Raw genomic sequence first — 17,659 nt, 5'->3', positions numbered from 1 at the left:
TTTTCGATTCTGTGTTTAATTCTTATCTTGTGTTGGATAAAGGCTTGTGTTCTTGACAGTAAGTTCTCTGCACAACAAAGCTAAACAATATTGCTGCAGTCACTTGAATAAAACAGAACAGAGAGAAAAACTTAGGGAGAAGTAAAGAAAACAAACCAACCCTTTCTTTGTTATATTAGTAGTTAGTATTTAGTATTTTTTCCAAATTATTTTTGAAGTTTCTAATACTTATGGTCGTTCCACAGCCTGTAGGTTTAATTCGTGAACAAAGTAATGTCCTTGCTAGACAGGTAAATATCATAAACCTTTTTTTTTATTCGCATAAAGATGTTGATACTCTTTTTTGTTGATATGAGTAGTTTTTTTATAGTGATGATAGTATATTTTATAAACTTGTTCTTTTTTGTTGAATTAGCTATTGTGATTTGTGTCAAGTTGCAGATTTGTTTTCTTAAGTATCAAGTTCTATATATTGTGATTGTGTCAAGTAACTTAAAGGAATTCCTATTTTTTTCATGCGAATATGTTAATGCAACACTTTTTTTTGGTTGGTTTTTCTTTTTTCTTTGGAACTGGCTACATCAACAATTTGGCCTTCAGTATTGTTTAATGCATTAATATTCTAAGTTCATGATGTGGCTTTTAGTTTATGTTACTTCATACATCCTTTATCCTTGGTTTTTCCTGTGTGGAGTTGAAGACCACATCTTTGATTGACCTATTAAATGCAAAGTAGGCAAAGAATAGTCATTTGCATCTAGCCTCTAAGTAGATTTTATTCTCTTTATATTTTTAACCATTTACCATACTTCTTGTAAACTTTAGTTGTCTTTACTCAGAAAATATAGGTATACATGGGTTCTTATAGAACAAGGGCTATAGACACCAACAGGTAACTAGTACAAGATCAGAAAACTAAGGCATATTTACAATAGTGAGTAATACTATGTACAACAATTAATAAAAACACATTCAGTAATATTATTAGTGAATCTTTCTTTTTCAATACTACATATATATGGATCTGGCACAATGCTTTTCTACAATTGATTTGTTTCTTTTGAAATTAATATATGTGATACTTTGTTGCTTTCTTTCTCATTTTCTGACAAGTTTATGTTCCCAGGTGTTTTGGCTTTCTATTGATTATCTTGCAGTTGCAAAGTCCGCAGTTGTGAGTTTCGATGCTTTCATACTCTTCTTAAACTTTTATTCTTGTACTTCTGGTGGCCTTTTGACCTCTGGTTTGATACCATTTCTCTAATGTGTATTATTTGGTCTTTTGCTTCAGTTACCTCAACATATTGAGATACTTGTCTCAGCAGTCACTCATATCAATGAACCTGACAGCTTATATGGGATCATTCTGTCCAACAAGGTAAGTAATACATGTATACTTAGCTTTGAATTGTAGTTAAAGGTAAGTAATACAACTGAACAAGCTTTGCTATAATAGTTTTGACCATCTAGATTGGTTTTTTTTTTTTCCAGAGATTGTTGTTTTGAGATTTACTGATTTGTTAGTGATTTATCACACTCTTCCCAAAAAATTAACTTCTTTTACCTTAATTGTCCTTGTATGTTCCATGTGCCAAGGTTATGTGAAAATTTAAAACCTTATCACTTGTATTCTGATGGACATCTATGAAAGAGGAGTGAAAGTTTGTTGTGCTCAACTTTCTTGTATCTGTCATTAACCTGTTATAAATTCATGAAATAAGCATGTACTCATGGTTGTCCCTTTTTTTTTCTTTTTCTTAGGGGTGATATCATTAGTGTAGTATTTACCATCTGTCTTTTTGGTCATCAATTATTTTGCAGTATGAGGCTGCTTGGCATGCTGGAAACTGGAATTTTTCCTTACTTTACATGGGAGATAATTCACAGAGTGAGCAGAACTAAAAGTGGCCATTTCAATGAAAATCTGCACAGGTAGAATGATGAGTTAAGATTTCTTTTTTACTTCAGTATAATTCTACCATCTATATAGTAGAACTTCTGGGGCATAGTTTATCTCTACTACAAGTACTTGCTCCACTATATAACTAAGATGGTCATACTGGACTTGAGGCTTTTTATTGTTAAAGAAATATTTCTTTCTTTTTTTAAAACAAAACTGCCTTGTATTTCTTGTAGAATAAAACGTAATACAACCATTACATATATATAGGGTTTATACAACTAATACTCTTAATTATAGAATAAAACGTAATAAACATAATTAACTACAAATCCTATAAAAAAGGAAATAACATCTATAATCCTTGATTTCCTCTTACTTCTTTCCAAGGATACTTTGGTAACATGCTATTATCTGGCTCTCAAAGTCAGCTAGAAACCTTTTTCTTGTTATTGTCTTTTATATCTGGCTCTCAAAGTCAGTCAGTTATCTTTTGCTTGTTATTATCTTTTATGTTATATACTGCTGAAATTGTATGATTTTTAGTTGAAAGGATTACACATGACATTGTCATTGTTGTAATTGTTATTCCTCAAGAAACTAACAAGTGTGCTTACAAATATTTCGACTGGTTTCCCCGTGGTTCACTCTATCAGATAGACAAGATATCATAACTAACATTGCATGGCCAGCTGATAAAGTCATAATTAGGTAATTAACTTTTTTTATGTACTCTTTTAGTTTACTATTAATTTTAAGTTGAAGCATTAATTATTTAAATTTTGTTGTAGCTAAGAAAATGGACTCACAACAAAGACAAGTGCACAAAGGATAATGAATTGAATGATGGAGCAAGTTTCATGCATGGTTTACTTTTGTGTATCTTGTAATGTTTCTGTTTTTCATTTTTGAAGTAAAAATTGTTCAAGATTATAAAATTTTATTATGTTATGCTTTCAAACTTAAGTTAGAACTAAGATCTCATGAAGTAGACACATTCATGGTTTGAATTAGTTATTGTTTAATGTAATACTTATGGTTTATCAATCTAATGAGAATTACATTTTAGGATTAATTTTGATTTTTTTTATCAAAATAAAATAATGAAAATCTTTTAATTAAAAAAAAAACCTTATAAGTATCATTATCATAATAAAATTTAAAATATATTATCCTGAATAAAGTAACAAAATTTTATTACTGGACTTTTAATATGTTATGATTTCGAAACATATTATAAGCATAACAAATCGTTATGATTTATATAATATAAAAAATTAAAAATGTTATCAAAATAATCAAATGTAACAGTTAAAAAGTGTTATGCATAAAGTATAAGATTAAACTTCAAATTTATAATCAAATACTCTAACTAAATGTTATAATTTGAATATAATAGCAACTAAAAATGTGTTATTGAATAGTTTAAGATAACATCGAACATAACATTCGAAAACTGTTATAGAAAAGACAGAACTTTTAATAACAGGGGCTATGTTAGCGTTTTCAGAAGCGTTATCAATACTCCCGGTTAGCAGTTTCTAAGTGTTATGAATACTGTTTTTTCTTGTAGTGTATAGGATTGCCCATTATTTCCATCCATAAGGATTCAATCTTTTCTCTGGCTCTAGGATCCTTAATGGTTGTCCTAAGCATTAGGTATTTCTTTTTTCACGTGACTAAGGCTCCTCTCTGGTATATAAGCTTTTGCATTGCACAGTTGGCTTTCACAATTTGATGAAAGAGCCTAATCAGTGGACAACTATCATTCAGGTCTTCCTCTATCTTTTGAATGTTTCTAATTTCCTTAAGAATGACTTTTGTAGGAGTTTCCATTCTAGCTTAATCTGCACATATCAATATATATATATATACTACAAGGAATCATAAAATGAAACAATTTACAAATAAAAAGATGAGATAGGTTCCTTCGAATCTTGTGCATGTATTCTGTGACAGTTTCGAGTTTTGATGAACGACCTGTCTTTGGTACCAGCTTGTAACACCCTAATTTAACCAGGACATATTCTTTGAATGAACATTTTAGATGCAAAAAAAAAAGTAGACTTTATAATGATTCAGATCTGAGTTTCCAAAATAATGCTAAAACATCATAAAATTTATTTCATAAAACAGAAATTTGCTACGGTGTTTGTAATGCCCCACGTCACTATGGCTGCTTCCTGGAATGACAACTGGCCCTACAAACCAACACGAGTCTTTCAAGCGTGCTTTGTCCTCACTCGCACGCTTCCTGGGAAAACTTCCTAGGAGGTCACCCATCTTGAGATTACTCCAGGTCAAGCATGCTTAACTTTGGAGTTCTCAAGTGATGGGCCACCGAAAAGAACATGCATCTTGTTGATATAGGTAGTACCCATCAATCCATTTAAGCCATCTTCAACTGTGTAGTCCCATACCTACAAAGTCTTAGAATCATCACACTTGACCTTCCCAGGCGGTGTGGGATTGCACAGCTTACCCGATCTTTCCCCTTACGGATCACAGGATTCTGACTGTCACAATCACCCCCCTTAACGGGCTTGAAGTCCCCATCGGCCATACTTTCGACTGGGTCAAGGCTCTGATACGTCTTTCCAGCGTGCTTTGTCCTCACTCGCATGCTTCTTGGGAAAACATCCCAGGAGGTCACCCATCTTGAGATTACTCCAGATCAAGCACGCTTAACTTTGGAGTTCTCAAGTGATGGACCACCGAAAAGAAGATGCATCTTGTTGATATAGGTAGTACCTATAAATCCATTTAAGCCCTCTTCAACTATGTAGTCCCATACCTACATAGTCTTAGAATCATCACACTTGACCTTCCCAGGCGGTGTGGGATTGCACAGCTTACCTAGTCTTTCCCCTTACGGATCACAGGATTCTGACTGTCACAGTGTTCTAGGATCGTCGTCATTCATCCAGTCCCCTCACAGAGCACATACACTTTCTTGGAATGATCCTCGCTCATAATGCCATTACATAATCAATTCTTGCACGTGGAGGGGGAAAAGGGGTGAGCTAAACCCCAGTAAGGAGAATCAAACCAAACATCAACTGTAGCGTCCCAAATTTGCTAATAAGGCTTAGTGCCTTGATTAGTGGGCTAGGAGGGCATAACTGGGTTTCTATGTGTTAATATGATTTAATTGTGGTTATTTATGTTATTATGTGAATTATATGATTTACATTGTGATATGACTAGTTATGCATGTTTATGTTTATTAAATATGATTGTGGTCTCGTTTTCGTTAATAAGGGCATTTTTGTAATTTTGACTTGTTGAGGGTATAATTGTAATTATATGTATTATGTGGATATATTTGCGATATTCGGCTTGAGTCGACCCTTTGGAGCAATTTGGCGGAAAAGTCACAATGAGGATTTATACCCGGCTTGGGGTGAGCCAATGGGTATTTTGGTAATTTTGCGTATGTTGGGAATTATTGGAGGAAGTATTAATACTTGGGGGATTAGTAAATTAATTAGGATTTTAGGGTGTTAATTGAGGTTCAGTGGAATTAGTGGAAAAATGACCAATTTGCCCTTGGGATGCTTTGAATAAGATTATAGAGTGAGGGTACTATGGTCATTTGACCAAGAGAATAAACCAAAGTGGCAGTAGCCCTTGACCTCATGCCCAAGACTTACCTTCCCTCTCTTATTTTCTCTCGTGAAGCTTAACCAAGAACTCAAGGATTTCCAAGCTAGGTCAAGGGATTTCTTTAGAGGATTTCAAGGGAATTGAAGTTTCTTAAGGAATTAGTAGCTGTAGGACAGCTCCAGTCAAGCTAGATTTTTTGAATTTAGAGAGGTAAATCTCTTCTTCCCCAAGCTTGAAGTTCAATTTTTGGTGTTTTCTTGGTTCTTTATCAATATTTGGGAATTTTGTTAGTAAAGGCTTGAATTGATGTGCCTAAGTTGTGTTTGTGGGTGAGTTGAGTATAGAAAGTTATTTAGAAGTTCTATTGGTATTGGTTTTGTGATTTGAAATGGGATTTTCAGACTGTGAAGTGGGTTTTCTTGAAGCTTAGAACTTTGAGGTGGAAATTTGTGTTTTATGGAGTTTTGGTGTCTTTCTGTGGTAATTTAATGTTGTTGGTAGTTTAGTTAAGTTATATGAAGTGTTTTGTAGTATGTAGTTTGCTGGAAAACATCCTAGGTTCGAGTTTTTGGTCGAATTATGCAGGGAGAGATCGTAACTTAGCAATTGGGGAAGAACACTATGAGTTTTGGACAATTTTGGGTGTCTGGGGACCTTGCGCGACCACGCTAGGGTCCCATAACCTTAGGAATTGGGTTTTGATTTGGTGTTTCGAGGTTTGAAGCGCGACCGCGCTAGTTCCCCAGAAACTTCAAAATTTATGTGGGCCCGAGTGCGCTACGTGCCCTGAAAAAGGGTTTTGCTGATTTTAGGATTAGGGCTTGGGGAGCTTGGGAATCCGTTTGGGGGCCCACTTGTGGGCTCAGTGGACGTTTCTAACGTCCAGACATCTGGGAATAGTAGCTCTATAAATTGAGGTTCAGAGTGAGCCTCAAGATTTTGATTCAATCCCTAATAACAATATGTTTATGTTGTGACTAGATTTTTGCGAGACTCAGGATCGGGATCGCACTTGAGGCCATATCGTCATTCACACGGAACTCGAGGTAATAAAATTGCACCTGTGTTGAAATTAGGGCTTGAGCCTCTATGATTGAACATGGCTTTACCTTTGCTTTGAAATGTTTGTTTGAGTATGAATATATGTGCTTTACATAGTTGTGTTATCTATGTAATGTATGTCTATTTATATCTGGAAGTACGATACGCACTAGTACGACCTTATGGCCGCTTGAAAAGAGATTGGGGCGTGACTTACACTTGTCCAGCTGTATATTTGTCTGAATGAAACAAGTGCGGTGCACACTTGGGTGGCCCTTTGGCCACATAAATAGAATGAATATTACTGAGCATTGTTTATAATCATTAAGCATGCTATTTATAATTGTAATCTGTTGATTGTCTGTTTGCTTAATTGCATTTTCTTGTTGGGCCTTGGCTCACGTGTGCTACGTGGTGCAAATAAGGGCAAGGGGAAGTTGGACCAGCAATGAGTTAGAGAGCTTTGAGGGCGGCGTGTACATAGGAAGTCTGCTCGACTGCCACGGTCAAGACTTATTTTGGAGATCTAGGGTTTAGTGGTTTTGACGCTTAGGACGACTATTATGTACCTTGTTTATTTTCACTTGTATCAGTTATAAATATTTTTTGGGATCCCGTGTACATACAAAATAGTTTAATGAAAAGTAACATTTGTTTGACCAAAAACTTTTATCCCAAATTTTTAATTAACCCTTATTACTCATTTTAGTCAAAACTACTCGCTTAATGAATTGAGCACAATTTTAAACACAAAGTGTAGTGGTCTTGATTTAGTAGGGTGTTACATCAACATAAAGGAAACCTCATATAGCCAAACCATAATCTCATATCATAACAAGGCATAACATCATAAACATCTATGCGCGCACTACGCATGTAAATGGGAGATATAACTACGAGGAATCTCTCATGGGCCTCTCTACGACCTCCATGGTCAACTTTGTGGCTACATTTGTCCACCTTTTACTTTCCCAAGTACATACCCTGAAACATATAGCATAGAACATGCATTCTATAAACATCAGCAATTAAGCAAACATGTTTAACCTCTTTACTTTAGCGTGAGAGAGATGGAGAATCATTGAAAGAATAGTCTCACTTAATGGTCAAGACCTACCATAAAAATCATAACCATATTAAAACATCACCACAAAATATTAACTTTAGATCAATTACTATCATAAACGTGCAAGCTTCCCAAAACCTTAGGTTACCACCATAGACCCAAAATATAACCATTTCAATCACAACATGTGCTACACACCCCTTGCACGGGCCATGCATACTAATAACCTCTAGAATAATTCTCTTGAAACCCCAAACCAAATCACTTGTTACCCTCCAAGTTTATCATGCTTATAAAAGGAAAGAATTCTCAAAAATAATAAGATACATCCTTGATACTATGGTGGTTGAATTCTCCTCTTGTACTCCTCTTATCTTTGAAGCCTTTAAACCCTAGCCATCGTAGTTTACACCATAGACCATTATAAGCTTATGACCTCTAAACTTTAATGAAAAGAACTATGAACCCAAAAAAAGACACTCACCTCTGAGATCTTAATCTTAGTCTCCTTCTTCTTCCTTCCTTCCTTTCTTTCTTAAGACCTCGAAAGTCTCTCCTCCTCACCCAAGCTCACGCCACTTTGTCCTTCATCCTCTTCTTCCAAAATCTCAAGAGCCTTTCTTTGCTCTTGCCCTTCACACGACTTGCTTCTGTTAGTGTGAAGAATATGAGAGCAAAGGCTCTCTATTTATAGGCTCCAAAAGCCTTCATCGCTAATTCACCACTTAATGCTAATTGATCTTCCTTTCCATATATACACCAATGTATCATCCAATTCACATTGCTAAATCAATTAGCACGATGTCATTCCATTAACATCCCATGAATTCGAAAATCACTCTCCATTGTCTCTCAAATCATCAAGTCTTGATTAGTACCAAATCCCTTGGTTCCTTCTCTTAGATTTCAAAAATTCCATATAGGGAAGAGATGATATATTTCATTCCAAAAATACTCTGATGATTTATTCTATCTCTTGTTACAAAATCAATTAGGCTTGAATTCTCCTTAGATTTCGAAATCAACTGCTAAGCTTACCCTAATTTTCTTTATTATGTACTAATTTGATCAAATCTCCTTTTCTTAGTTACCCAAAATAAATCATCAAGATCTCTAATAGATGATACACTCTAATTTCAAAAATCACAGGGAAATATCCCAAGATAATTGTACATTCATCATCTAGTCATCTCTCATTGCCAAATCACCTCATATTCTAAACAAGGTATAACTTGATTCTTCTATTCTTATTCCATTGTACAATTTCCATACATAGAAAAATTGTGTCTTAGCAATTCTCTCTTCCTTCTCTTAAGCCATCTCCCAACTGAGCCACCGTAAGCCATCTCTTAAGTTGGCTAAAGAAAAATGTCTTTCCACATTCTTGAAACCAATGCAGCAATCTTTCGAGATCTGACCAGCATTCTCGAATAAATAGATTCAAGGAGCTCGTGTGGGAGATCGATTCCCGAACAACCTCCTCATGTGAAGAAGTAGAAGCAACAACTAATTGTTTTTTTTCTACAAGACCTAATACCAAATTTCAGTATCTTTAAGCTGAAAAAGCAAATAGATTTGTTAGCTCACAAATCAATGAAAGCAAATACATCCAACTTTTGATCAGCACAATGACTAAAACAAAATTATGGCAGCAAGGTTTTGTACAAACATAATAAGACCTTACTAGGCTAACAGATTCATAACACTTCCAGCAACCAAATTGGCGATCAATTTGAAATCCTTTAAGCAACCAAATACAAGTAGAAAGAGTCTTCTTCCAAGTAACTCTCAGCCAAATAGGCAGGGTTGGGCCTGAGTGAAAAGGGTCCTTATACAAAATTTGTTATTTTTAAAAAATGTATATATAAAATAATATTTTTCAAATTTTGAGGGCCTTTGTACATGTAAAAAAATGGGTCTCATTATGTGGGGGCTCTAGGCACAAATCTGGCTCGCCTGTGCCAAGAGCCGGGCCTGGGTCCCAATAAGCAATGTAATTTTAAACAAATAAATTAGACTAGGTGCCCACTTTCAGATAACCATTTTAATTTTACTCATTTATTAATCCTCTTACTTTTATAACAGATTTATAATGAATGTCTCATTATACCCTTTCTCTACACAAGTGTCCAGACATGCTATAAAAAAATTCTATCAATTGTAGTTGCCAAGAATTGAACACATGCCCTTTAGGATAACATTAGAAGCCACATAACCATCATATCCAACTTTTTTACTGTTAGTTAATAGCTTTGAATAATATTTAATAACAAATAAACACAACAAATACATAGTTAAATTAATAGCTAAAAATCTATACATTTAATTTTGTTAAGCCTAGTAGTATAATTTTTAAGCCTTGTGATTTAAATTTTAAAAAGTTGTGATTTAAATTTTAAGTCTTGTGGTTTAAATTTTAAAAAGTTGTGGTTTAAATTTTAAGTTTTGTAGTTTAAATTTTAAAGACTAGTAATTTAAATTTTAAGGAGTCATGGTTTATATTTTATATGGTCGCGGTTTAGATTTTAATCGCATGGTTTAACTTTTAAATTTTGTGGTTTAAATTTTAAGGAGTCGTGATTTAAATTTTAAATCTTGTGGTTTAAATTTTAAAAAGTTGTGATTTAAAATTTAAGCCTCGTAGTTTAAATTTTAAAGACTAGAGGTTTAAATTTTAAGGATCCGTGATTTAGATTTTAAATGATCATGGTTTATATTTTATATGGTCGCGATTTAGATTTTAATCGCGTGGTTTAACTTTTAAGTCTTGTGATTTAAATTTTAAAGAGTCGTGGTTTAAATTTTAAAAAATAGTGGTTTAAATTTTAAAGAGTTGTGATTTAGATTTTAAATGATCATGATTTATATTTTATATGGTCGTGGTTTAGATTTTAAGTCAAGTAGTTTAACTTTTAAGCATCGTGGTTTAAATTTTAAAGAGTTGTTGTTTAAATTTTCTAGAGTTGTTATTTAAATTTTAGGTTTTGTAATTTAAATTTTAAAGAGACGTTGTTTAAATTTTAAGTATTGTTATTTTAAACTTTAAGCCTTGTGGTGGTTTTAATTTTAAAGAGCAGTGGTTTAAATTTAAAGAATCGTGACTTAGATTTTAAAATATTATGATTTATATTTTATATGGTCGTGATTTAAATTTTAAGTCTAATGGTTTAACTTTAAGCCTCATGGTTTAAATTTTTACAAGTCGCAGTTTAAATTTCAAGGCTTGTAGTTTAAATTTTAAAGAGTGATGGTTTATATTTTAAGTTTTGTAGTTTACATTTTGAAGAGTTGTGGTTTAGATTTTAAGCTTTGATGTTAAACTTTTAAAGGGTCGTGGTTTTGGTTTTATGTCTTGAGATTTATATTTTAAATGATTGTTGTTTACATTTTAAGATTTATAGTTTATATTTTAAGCCTTGATTTTTACATTTTAAAGAATAATTTTTCATAGATTGAATACATTCTTATAAATATAGTTGTCACACATATATATGACACACTACAATTATAATGCATTTTCATTTTAATTATAATATGACACATATAATACACATTACAACAATACTTAGAATCATGTACTCAGATAAATGTAATTTGGGAAGTCTCATGATAATAATGGGTGAAGTTCAACTAAATATATTTAGTATCTAATTTTAGTTAACTACTTCTAAAAAGTTGGTAGTTCTCAACTTTTCCCATTTTAAACATCTTACAAAATTAAATATCACACATTTAAACAGAAATTATGATATGAATCTTTCACACTAGAAAAGGTACTCAACAAAAATAGTCAACACAATCCACAAGAGGCCTACGATACTCTCATCCTGAGGGATTGTGTCTGTAACTTGGTCCATAACTTGTTATGACCACCAGACAAAGCTGTGCGTTTTCTAAAAGCCTCATTCTAATTTAAATTTTTATTAGGTTCTTTGGCCTTTCTTAAATAAGGAAGCATGCTTTATTCATTCATCTGTGTTGCTGTTAACTAAGACTGATTTCCCTCTTTTGACTATATGTCATATATCTTCGATCGTTGATGATCAGTTATTTTCTTTTGACTAAATGTCAATTATTTTGGTCCTATGGATCCATAATTTTTATAACATATGTTACGTATCTTTGATTGTTGATTGATCAGTCAATGGCATATATTGATGTCATTTATATTTTATTTTGTATTCCTTTGGTTCTTATCAACTTAGTTCGTTCGAATTTACATAATTATTTGATAGTGGTCAATCTTGAAAACAGTTATTGTGGATTAATTCTATCTTCCATAATAACCCCCTCAATTAAACGATTTCCCTCCCACGTTTGTGGAACTTTTTCTCCCTTTATATATTGGTGTTCAACTTGTTCTTTCCTTACAAAAATGATGGTTTTTATTTCTGTTCTTTCTTTTCTGATTCCTCGTCACACTTCTTTTCCTTCTACTTTTGAGACATTATACTTAGTTTCTGATGGATCATGCTTCCCAAAATTGCGATCCTTTGCCTCTGTCTGCAATTGAACAACAAGTTCACGTTATCACACATAATGTAGATCCTAACGCTACTGATCGTGTAGGTTTATGCTTAGTGGGTAAATTGCTCACCTAGAAGAAAGTTCACAAGCCACTGTTTAAGGAGGCTATGATCAATGCTTGTCAGCTTCGTCAAGGACTCCAAGTCAAGGATCTTCCGGATGATCTGTTCCTTTCCCAGTTTGACCGTGAATATGTTCTCCTTAAGGTAGACTTTGGATCACCATGGACTTTTAACAGAGAGTGCTCTTACTACTCCAACGAAATGATGGTTTGCAATCTATTGATCCTACTTCTTTTAAATTTTCTCCTTTCAGGATACGAGTTCATAAATTACCTTTTCTAGGGATGAATGAATTTGTTGCAAAATCTATTGGGAATAAAATAGGGTAGTATGAGAAAATAGGTGATATTGGGAAGAAGTATCAGGAAGCTAAAATCTGCTACAATGAAGCTAAGTTACAGGCTCAATCTCACCCGAGAGACAAGAAGTATCAGGAACGAGAATCTACTGCAGCTGCTCATTATTGTGCTCAAGAGAAGATGTACTATAAGTTTCTTAGACAAAGGAGTAAAATTACCTGGCTGCAGAAAGGAGATGCCAATACATCCTATTTTCATGCCTGTTTGAAGAAGAGGAAAATGGAAAACCGAATCACATCTTTCTTGACAGACCAAGGTAAAGTTAATGGGCATTTTCCTGAAGTAGTTCAGCATTTTCTTTCTCACTTTCGCAGCTACATGGGCAATATCAGTTCTGTCAAAACCATATTGAAGTTGGTCTGTATTGAGCAGGGACATAAGCTGTCTTTAGATGAGCAACTTAGTTTGCTGAGACCGTTTTCGTATAAGGAAGTAAAACGAGCAATGTTTAGTATTCCAGACACAAAATCACCAGGACCTGATGGGTTTGGATCTGGATTTTTCAAGAAGTTATGGCCTGTTATAGGGGGGGAAATTAGTGCTGCTGTTACTAATTTTTTTGATACAGGTTTCATGCCGCCTGAGTTGCATAATACGATGATTTCCCTCATTCCTAAACAAGATAACCCGGCTAAAGCAGTTGACTACAGACCTATTGCGTGTTGTACAACGATATACAAATGCATCTCAAAGCTGTTATGTTCTAGGCTTGCCTATGTTCTCCCTTCTCTGGTTCACCAAAACCAGGGAGCTTTCATCCAAGGGAGGTCAATTGCTCATAATGTGATGATTCTCCAAGATATTTTGAAGAATTATAGAAGGAAAAACACATCTCCTCGCTGCACTATCAAGATAGACATTAGTAAGGCTTATGACACTGTGGATTGGAATTTTATTGAAGATCTTCTTAATGCTCTGAACTTTCCCAGTAGGTTTGTGCAGCTGATCATGATATGTATTAAAAGTACTTCATATTCTCTCCTTATGAATGGTAGAATACAAGGTGGTTTTCATGGGGCTAAGGGTCTTCGTCAAGGTGATCCTTTATCACCTTTGATTTTTGTTCTGATTATGGATTATCTGTCGAGAAGCCTTCTCCATGCTGCTCATGACTCTAAATTCAGGTATCATCCTCTTTGCAAAAGTTTGAAGCTAATCAACTTATGCTTTGCGGATGATTTGATCCTTCTTAGTAAAGGGACTAAGCAATCCATTAAAGTTCTTAAAGAGGTTTTGGATGATTTCAGCAATACCACTGGGCTCCATATTAATGTTAATAAGTCTCAAATTTTCTTTGGAGGAGTTGAGACTAGGGAGAAGGAGGAGATCATTAAGGATATTGGTCTGGCCGAAGGTGACTTCCCTTTAAGGTACCTAGGGGTGCCTTTAAGACCTACAAAATGGAAAGCTGAGGACTGCGGGATTATAATTAAAAAAATCAAAATGAGACTTCATTCTTGGGGAAGTCGGCACCTATCATTTGCTGGCAAAGTTCAATTGATTCACTTAATTCTTCTTGGTCTTCGAAACTATTGGATGAGCACTTTTATTCTGCCTCAGAGTGTTTCTAAAGAGATTGAGAAACTTTGTAGAGGCTTCCTTTGGGGTTTGAATGGTAATAGAAGCCGAATTCACTTGGCTTCTTGGGAGAAAGTTTGTCTTCCCAAAGCTTTTGGTGGTCTTGGGTTTAAGGAAGGGACCAAATGGAATAAAGCTATCTTAGCCAAATACATTTGGGCTATTTCTGAGAAGAGGGATTTGCTTTGGGTCAAGTGGGTGAACACTGTCTATCTTAAGGGGATTTCCTTCTGGTCTTATGATCTAAAGTTGGGTTCTAGTTGGTATTGGCGCAAACTTTGTTGACTTAGGCAACATTTTTCCTTGTCTGAGATTTTGAAGGCTGGCTGCTCGGGTAAGTTTTGTTCTTCAGTTCTGTATAACAGCTTTCTCCCTCCTACTCAAGTTAACAACTACAGAGCTGTTTGGAGTAATCTTAATCTGCCAAAGCATCGATTTTTGCTTTGGCAAGTTGTGAATGCTCATCTCTTAACAAAGGACAACTTTAGTAAATTCCACATAGTTCTTGATTCAATTCTTTGTCCTGTTTGTGGAGTTCAGCCTGAAACACACCATCACTTATTTTTTAATTGTTGCCTGTCTAGAAGAGTGGTGGAGTTAGTGTTTTCTTGGCTGGTTTTCAGAGGGTGGCCGGTGGAGTATGATGGCTGGTTATTGTGGTTATCATTGAAAGCTTCTGGTATGGTGAGACAAATCAGTATAGCCGTTAGTGCAGCAACGTGCTATGGTCTTTGGCTGAACAGGAATAGATGTGTATTTGATGGTTGTTCCAAATATGATACTCTGATTGCATTAGATGTAAAAAGTATAGTGAGCTACAGATTATTAGTTATTAAAAATAGAAATTTGTCTAGACAAGAGAGAGACCTTATACATAGATTAACATGTAATTAGTGCCTTTTTTTTTCAGTTTTGGAGGTTCAGATTGTTGTTCCTCTTGGGTTGGTTTTTTTGAATTGAGGGTGTAATTTGGTGGTTGATTAATGAAGTTTTCTTCTTGATCAAAAAAAAAAAAAAAAGGGTAGTATCTTGATGTTGATAAAACATCTCTCCCTAATAATTGGGATCATTTTATGAGTATCTGTGTTCTTATTGATATTACTAAACCACTTATTCTAGGAATGACGCTCCAATTGAGTACTGTTGAGGTATCTTTCGGGGTTGAATTTCAATATGAAAAGTTTACTGATTTCTGATACTTTTTTGGTTTATTGGGTCATACGAGATACTATTGTACTGCTTTAAATAATCTGCAGGAATTAGGCGAACAACCAGCTTTCTCCTTCAATTCAAAGCTTCGTGCCCCTGGTGATCGTTTGCACCTTACAGACCTGGTATACCAGTTTCAAACGCTACCTTTCACTCTCTGGTTCTTACTATGGCCACTTCAAGTTTAGCTCTAGTCAATCAGAATCCAATCCATGAGAATTCTGCTCCTATGGTAACTGCATTTCTACCAAAATCTATAGATATGGCATTTGACGAAAGTATCAGGATTTTGGGTCATTTTCAAGTCTTGTTTTACTAGGAATATTTTGTACATGTTAACAACCCTAATTACTTCTGTCTTCCTTGCAGCTTTTTGATCTTTGCATCATAGCTTGGAGCATTTGGGGGAGCGTAGTAAGTCAAGACATGAACATCCTACTCGCCCTCCTCAAGTCCTTCTTGAGTGGGCTTATTTATATTACTCAAAGTGGTTCATGCACAACATCACCATTCCCATGCTTCCAAGAACCAGCACCGAGATACACCATCTTCACTCACTCCTCCATGCCTTCACTCACTTAAACTAAACCTTTTGCTGGTTACTTTAGTGCTAAGGAAGTAGAGGTTCTCGCACTTATTTTGAGTCTTCACTGGTTAACTCATCATGATTTATATGTCTCTATTGTAGAAAGTGATACTAAATTGGTGATTGATTGTGTACTTTCTCCAAAGTATTTTTCTTTGGAGTGGGGCTTTTTGAGTGATATTAGAAACTCATTATTTCTCATTTTAGGTGCAACTTTAGTGCTTATTTTGTGTTGTTGTAACAATGCTAATTATAGACTAGCTAAGTTTGCATTCACGATAATGAGTTTACTTGGTATAATATTAATACTTAACTAATTTTATCAATGAACTTTAGTCTTTATGTCAAAAAAATAAAATAAATAAAGAAGCTTATTTTTAGCCTTTAGTTTAGGTTAGGGATTTAACAAACATGTGAAGTGTGAAGAAATAGATTTTTCTTATTTTATTTCAGTGAAAATAGATACAATTTATAAGACTTTCGGATTCTAAAAATAGAATATACTAATTGATTACAAATCAATCTTAGTCAATTACACATGATCTACGGAAATCACTGATTGATTTGTAGAATATTTCAACACTCCCCCTCAAGTTGGTGCATAGATGTCTATCATGCCCAACTTGCCCACAAATTTTGAAAATATGTGAACGGAGATTGCTTTGGTGAGAATATCTGCTAGTTGATCTTCTGATCGAATTTCTGGTAGCTCTAGACTTTTCTCCTCTAATTTTTCTTTGATGAAAAATCGATCAATCTCAACATGTTTTGTTCGATCATGATGAACCGGGTTATAGGCCATATCACGAGCAGACTTGTTATCACAATATAACCAAATAGGTGTAGTTGTAGCATAACCTAAATTCTGAAGGAGTAATTTCAGCCACAATCCTTCACAAACACCAAGAGCCAGTCCTCGTAGTTCTGCTTCACCACTCGATCGGGCAACCACACTTTGTTTCTTGCTCCTCCAAGACACAAGATTCCCTCCTACAAAGGTAAAATACCCCAAAGTCGATCGCATGTCATTTTTATCACCAGCACAGTCAGCATCTGTGTACACATCGATGGTTTGTTCCTCTGTTTTTCTAGAAAAAAAAAACTCCTTTCCCAGGGGCTAACTTAAAGTATCTCAAAATTCGTATGACTGCGTCCATATGTTGCTTACCTGGATTGTGCATAAATTGGCTGACGATGCTCAAAGCATAAGCAAGATCTAGTCTTGTATGGGCTAAGTACATCAGTCTACCAACAAGTCTTTGGTATCTCTCTTTATCAGCGGGAACTTGATCATCTTCCATTCGTAATTTTAATCCTTCCTCAATTGGTGTATTGATTGGTTGACATGCAGACATCCTTGTCTCCTTCAAGAGATCTAAAGCATATTTTCTTTGGGACAAGAAAATACCTCTTTTTGATCGAGAAACCTCTATTCCCAAGAAGTACTTTAATGGGCCTAAATCTTTCATTTCAAATTCTCTGGACAAGTATTCCTGAAGAGTCTTCCTTTCAACTGGATCATTTCCTGTTACTATCATGTCATCGACATAAACAATAAGTCCAGTAACTTTGTCGTTTTGCTTCTTCAAGAACAAAGTATGGTCTGAATTGCATTGATGATAACCAACCGCTACCATAGACTTTGTGAATCTTCCAAACCAAGCCCTGGGAGATTGCTTCAGACCATACAATGATTTCTTCAGTTTGCACACCTTTTGGCTTTGC

At 34.6% G+C, this 17,659-nt stretch overlaps 1 protein-coding gene across 1 annotated transcript; it reads left to right on the top strand.

The window, feature by feature from the left end:
* Nucleotides 1-2,323, top strand: LOC133816644 (serine/threonine-protein kinase ATM-like). Its single transcript, XM_062249019.1, has 3 exons — nt 1-1,174; nt 1,292-1,378; nt 1,822-2,323. Exons 1-3 carry the CDS (start codon nt 1,019-1,021, stop codon nt 1,900-1,902), a joined length of 324 nt encoding a protein of 107 aa, XP_062105003.1. The 5' UTR covers nt 1-1,018; the 3' UTR covers nt 1,903-2,323.
* Nucleotides 2,324-17,659: the final 15,336 nt, after the last annotated feature.

Source organism: Humulus lupulus, chromosome 2 (genome assembly GCF_963169125.1).
Source record: "Humulus lupulus chromosome 2, drHumLupu1.1, whole genome shotgun sequence".
Lineage (NCBI taxonomy): Eukaryota > Viridiplantae > Streptophyta > Magnoliopsida > Rosales > Cannabaceae > Humulus > Humulus lupulus.
Note: the sequence above shows the minus strand (reverse complement) of the source record. Positions and strands in the feature narration are given on the sequence as shown.

Excerpts from the sequence above, each read along its gene's own strand:
- LOC133816644 (XM_062249019.1), top strand. The coding sequence starts at position 1,019 with ATGGATCTGGCACAATGCTTTTCTACAATTGATTTGTTTCTTTTGAAA. Across the intron at positions 1,175-1,291 it reads CAGTTGCAAAGTCCGCAGTT|TTACCTCAACATATTGAGAT; the intron begins GTGAGTTTCGAT and ends CTTTTGCTTCAG. Across the intron at positions 1,379-1,821 it reads GGATCATTCTGTCCAACAAG|TATGAGGCTGCTTGGCATGC; the intron begins GTAAGTAATACA and ends ATTATTTTGCAG.